General features: G+C 38.3%; 1 protein-coding gene across 1 annotated transcript; it reads right to left on the bottom strand.

The window, feature by feature from the left end:
• Positions 1-3773: 3773 nt before the first annotated feature.
• On the bottom strand, positions 3774-5145 carry LOC134218330 (odorant receptor Or2-like). The gene is made up of 5 exons (XM_062697268.1): positions 4927-5145; positions 4785-4868; positions 4216-4731; positions 3953-4162; positions 3774-3884 (listed from the first exon to the last, which is right to left on the bottom strand). The coding sequence occupies exons 1-5, from the start codon at positions 5143-5145 to the stop codon at positions 3783-3785; spliced, it is 1131 nt and encodes a 376-aa protein (XP_062553252.1). The 3' UTR covers positions 3774-3782.
• Positions 5146-5880: the final 735 nt, after the last annotated feature.

The following is a 5880-nucleotide window of genomic DNA, read 5'->3' as shown; positions in this document are numbered from 1 at the left end:
CAGAGCAAAATACCGAGGCAATTTTCGAAAACATTCCCGAAGGTAGAAGAAGCAATTCCTAAAATTTCTGAAGTACAATTTCCACATTTTTAAAAACATTGAATGTCAGGCTAATTTTCTATAACATTGAATGTATAGGCCAATAAGCTCGCTTGAACTAATCCAAAACAATATTCAGGACGAATACAAATGCATGCAGCATGTACTACATCAGAAAAAGCAATGCAATTTTTCGGGGAAGGGTTGTTTGGCCAAAATTCATTCGGCCAAAAGCCATTTGGCCGAATGCCACTAGGCCGAACAAATCATTAGGTCTAAACCCATCTGATCGAATGGTACGCCGGCCGGTCATTCAGCAAAAAATTTGTCATTGTCATTCAATTAAACATGGAACAACTTTCGTCTAGGCGCAGTGAAGCTTTTTTTTAGTCTTTATTAAGGTGTTTTTTTAATCTACAGACTAAGTTCAACACCGGGCGCAGTGAAGCGTGGAAACCACGTGACCCAATCCAAAACAGGCTGCCCACGTTGGATGGGCTTGACGACGCCTATTCAACGTGATAATATTTCATCAATGAACATATTCAGCAATTGGTCAAACTATCCGAACTCTCCAAATTTAAGAAACTAAAATTTGAACCGAATCATCAGTATATTGTAATTTTGTATAATACTAGAAATAGAAATAATTTAATTTAATTCTACTTCTAAACTTGGCGTCACTTCCAAGATTTTTTTTTAAAACGATCCGATCGATTTAACTATCTCCACCAGAATAAAATGGAGAGCGCGAAAAAAATTGTATAAAGCGATAAGCTACGACGCAATTTCCACCTCGGGCTTTACTCGGTAGTTTAAAGCAGTTTTTTTTATTGATCAGCTCTGGCGAAGATCTAAAATCTTTCCACTAGTTTTGACGAATTGAAAACCAAAAGAAAATAATATCAGTAATTTTCCATAACTTACCGAGGGTTAACTGTTCGAATTAACTAATTCGCCATAAGGCAGATGACGTGCCGGAATTGGACTCTATAGAGTATAGTATAGTATAGTATAGTATACTAAAACTTTCTTTTGGGTACAAAAGCTTCGCGATAAATTTTGAATATTTGATCAATGAGTTTTGCAAAGAGAAATTTAATTAGGCTAGGAAAATTTAGTTTGTTACACCTTGACAAAACATCTATCCGACGTTGATGAAATTCGAGAATAATTCACAAACGTAAGCCCTTCGTTGTTGAATCAAAGCAACCATTTGGTAGTCACTTACTCTGCGTGGCTGATGCTGGAGTAATTATATTATGCACGTTAAGCCTGGCTCACTCTTTCCGAATAACAGATCCCTAATGTTCGTCCTTCAATGTAGCGGTATTATTAAATATAAGTAAATTTGACTAAATTTCACTGCTGTTTCATTTTTAAGAATATTATAATGACTCGGAATCGACATAATTTTGAGTAGAATAGGCTTAGCGTGTGGACTCGGCAACGTTGATCTGTGACACGTTGATGACAATAAATTCAATTAATTTGTCATAGTTTGCAATTGGGATATTCCTAGTCGATAGTAGTCACCATCGGACAATAACAACGTTACTGACAGTAATTGCAATCAAAGCGAGGGCGTGAAATGGAAATGGAAAATGCACAAATTATGGTTGATGCGTAGACTTGAGCATCGCTTCCGAGTATAAATTAATCTCTTTGTAGTGGAAATAGTAGTGGTGGAAAGTATAGGATAATACTGGAGAAATTTGCTTCTGTTAAATGTAGGTAGTTCAATGAATGATTACACATTTGTTTTGAATTTTCCTGGTTCAAATAATAGCCCCAGTGAGCTTGTTTGAGTAACCCATTTTAGAATAATCAGAACTGCTGCAATGATACTTTTTTGGATTGAGTTGCTTATGATACCCCAATGAAAATCACATTTCCTGAGAATGGGACGAGTTTTCACAGATTCCGTTAAAGTAATATAATACATAATAGACCTTCGGCAGATTCTATACGCTCTCAGAACAGTCGTATCCACAAAAATACAAATACCGAAACTGATCTCATCGAAAGGCACACTAAACCTACATCACCAGATACGGCGACGACGACAAATCCAACCCCTACGAGCAATAGCGGATAAAAGGAGTTCTTACAATTCAAACAGCCCTTGGCGTCAGTCTTTTCAACTGCTTTCCCAGTCTTCCACCGTTCTGAAGAGAGATCTAAAATGCATTCTCGTGTCGAACATGCATGGAGCACGGCCAACATATTTCTTTTGAGTTTGACAAAACCCCAAAAGGAAACCGGAATGCCAATTGGAAAAGTGCCAATCACAGACGAGCTTCGCTTTTGTGCCATTCCATCAGAACTCGGTATCCCATATCCATATACTATTTCCTCGGATATGCACGATGTAGTCACAAAGTCAGCGGGCCACAATTGGTGTGACTTCCACGCTCTCAGTCGGTCGGATCCTGCTTTGTGTGTTGAATAATATGAGCAAAGTTTATTTTCGATCCAGGCACCTACTGACCCGCTTTCTTCTTCGACCGTAGCAATTTGCCACGGCTCTCGGTGTGACACCCAATGCATTCTATCTACATAGCCCAGTAACCTGTCAGCTGGATGAAAACGATGCGCATTTCTTCCCCGCGTGTCCCCTCCGGGACAATTGTTCGCCTATTTGACCCGTTCCGATTCAGATTGATGCCGGGAGAAGAGATAAATTACCGGGTTCCGTATGCGGAATTATTGCTGTTCCGGATGTTCTCATTATTTCCCTTGCTTGGGTTTTGTAGTCGTGTTCGCTTATATACTTGTATTGCATTTTCTCAGAAATGAGACCAGAGACTCCAAGCTACGGAAAGCAACAGGCAAGTGAGGGACAGTCCAAAATGCACCCCTGAAACTTTTTCGACGTTTTCACCAATAAAAACAAGAAAACAGAGCTATTTCCTGCGGGTCCGCAACGTTAGGCATAAGGATGTTAGGCATAAGTACGTTAGGCATAATTGACGATAGGCATAACGAACGTTAGTGAACCCATGTTGCCCCGTGGGTGCGTTTTGCGTTTGTTATCCCTTAAAGTAAACTGCCCAGATTGATAAGAAAATTATTTTGAGCTTTTTAGTGGAATGTTTTCACCTGTCATAAGACGAGTTTATACAATCCCATTGAATTCCACCACTTAATTGTATCTTGACAGATACGTATTTCGACCTCAAAAGTATATTCAATGGGATTGTATAAACTCGTCTTATGACAGGTGCCCAGATTGGTCAACCGGGTATTCAGGGAATCAAAATTAATCGGTCGAATATTACGAGTTCTGATATCCACAAATTGCACAAATTGAGCAAATAAGCAAAATCAAATTAGACAAATTTGGTCAATTGGGCGAAATTGACAATTGGCAAGAGAAGAAACTCCACTGAGCAACCTTTGATTATTAAAGCTTGTTCAGTGGATTTTATTTACACACATTGTGCCGAGTTATTACTTCATTTTTTTTTAAATTCTAATACTCATTCCAATATTTAATTATCTTTCAGATTTTTTGTAACGTTCATCTTATCTTTTCTCATAAATGTATTTTATATTATTATGTAATATGCCAAATTATTTCTTCAGTCAATAAAATTTCCGAATTCCTTTAGAATTTCCGGCCACTTATTCTTGATTGTTTGATATTTTGATCATACTTTATGTTGCGACAATCGTTTCTGTTGACAGTGCCAGAAGGATATAACCGACTCCAATGCATCACTGGTTGACATCATCTCGAGTTATTTATAAATTCGTCTAAGCAGGGTGACATATGAGTAGCATGCATTTAACAACGACTGGAACATTTCCAACGTCATTGGATAGGCGTTTCCAATATAAATCTGTAAATAGATCAGTATCATTAAATTTCGGAGGATATTTAATTATGGTATAAACTATATTCTGACACCTGTAGAGGTCTCTGTGAACGAAGTATAATCATCAGGAGCTTCTTCTTACTCGCGTGATCGAACTCGATCCATGAACCGCTGAATGCTGCCTTGCCAATCTCCATGCTCGCTACGCGGACTTCATTGGCGTGCCAGTAGAATATAAATATCTGCTCCAATATCATACAAATGTACGATATGACAATGACAATCTGAGCGAAATTATCTATCTTTGAAAAGTATAAAGCTTTTTATAAATTCACTTTGTTTGAAGTGTACTTACAATTATCAAAAGGAAGAGCACTGCGCTCAACATCATTCCGAACGACAGTAGTTCCACCATGCAAATGTAAGTCACCAGACCGTTGAGCTCACTCACATAGTGAATAACTCTCTGATGGTCACTGATGATAGCCTCCAGCTGCAAACGCTTTTCCTTGAGAGATTTCCCGCTGACATGCTGCTTAAAGTTCTTCAGCCTATTTTCCAGTGACTTTATTTGAACCAAACCAAACAGGGACGCCGAGGCAAAGAAACTTGCATACGGAATGTACATGCAACATGCAGGATAAGTGAGGACGGCTTGTATCACAAACAGAATTTCGTACAAGGGTGAATCGAGTAAATTCATGCCAGGAATGTGTGCCCCGTACGGAAGCCGGCGTTGGCTGGTGAATAAAGGATAAACAACATAACAAGCGCTGATAAAAACTCCGACGGCCAAATTTGATACTGATATCAGTCTTGCTCTCTTGGTGAAACGTTCAACGATTTTCTTGATGTGCTCGTTCGACGTTGACTAAAGAAGAAAATTGATGAAATGTGGTTCTGACTTCTTATTCAAATTCTTACATTGATTTCCTCATAAATTATAGCAATTTTGTCCAAAAACGATTCATACTTCTCGCGCTTGTAAATCAAAGTTAATGCTCGTAACTGTAACGAAATCAAATAAATCCGACTGGTTAAAAAACACGCACTGGACAATACTCACCACGGCATTGAAATAAAGTACGGCAAAGTAGGCATTGATTATCACTTCACGGACGTCCGACGTGCGATACAAATCAATGAACATCATCACCGTCATCGTAGCAATCGGGATGACGCTGAGATACCGCATGAAATCGTGCTTCAAGACGAGCGAGAAAAATCGCCAAATATTGGCATCGAATGAAATGATGGGACAGGCGAGTATCCTTTCGTCGGCCATTGTCGACAGTTAGTGACCGGAAAATGGAAAGCGAGCTATTCGATCAGTTATTCTGTCGCTATTAATTGTAGCCTATTGATGGTAGGCGTGCTTGATAAGTGGCACTTGCCTAGCTAAATACGTTGAAGTGATGATTTAAGAAGGTGAGGAAAAAGTTCTACAGCACAAAAAACAAGAAAATGGTCTTTCAGTTTTCTGGTATCAGCTTAAAATAGTTCTTTTTGCGTGGTATAATATAACTAAAGTAAATTTATTCTTTTATTATTAATATGCATTGACCTATGATTCCATGTCAACAATAATGAAATAACGCGTACTTCCAAAATCTAAGCTGAAAACTCATATGCTTGCGGTTTCGTTTTGACGGTTTCAATGATCTTGTTGAAATCACACTATAGAAAGACATATTTTAATTGTGATCTATTTTGAATGTTTCAATGGTACATACTAAGAGCTGCCAAACCACAACACGACCTAATTGACGGCTTCTAAATTTAAATAGCGTTCTATTCATGTTGTGCAACATGAATTTCTTGGACAGGAAATATTTTTAGGCTTGCTTTAATGTCTTAATCAGGCCAAGCTTCTTGCGCAACATTCTCGTTGTATGATGTGATGTTATGTGAGCTCACTAAATACCTATAACAGTTAGTAAGAAATCCAATTGCTATTGCTATTGCCAGCGATTAGGAGGAGAATCTGCCCAAAAATTCAGACATTTTATGATGTTCCTTT

The sequence above is a fragment of the Armigeres subalbatus genome, chromosome 2 (assembly GCF_024139115.2).
Source record: "Armigeres subalbatus isolate Guangzhou_Male chromosome 2, GZ_Asu_2, whole genome shotgun sequence".
In the NCBI taxonomy this organism is placed as follows: Eukaryota; Metazoa; Arthropoda; class Insecta; order Diptera; family Culicidae; genus Armigeres; species Armigeres subalbatus.
The sequence above is the reverse complement of the archived record's forward strand: the minus strand, read 5'-3'. Positions and strand labels throughout refer to the sequence as shown.

Coding starts and splice junctions, on each gene's coding strand:
- LOC134218330 (XM_062697268.1), bottom strand. CDS start 5,145: ATGGCCGACGAAAGGATACTCGCCTGTCCCATCATTTCATTCGATGCC. Junction 4,869..4,926: donor TACTTTATTTCAATGCCGTG/GTGAGTATTGTC, acceptor ATTTCGTTACAG/TTACGAGCATTAACTTTGAT. Junction 4,732..4,784: donor TAATTTATGAGGAAATCAAT/GTAAGAATTTGA, acceptor TTTCTTCTTTAG/TCAACGTCGAACGAGCACAT.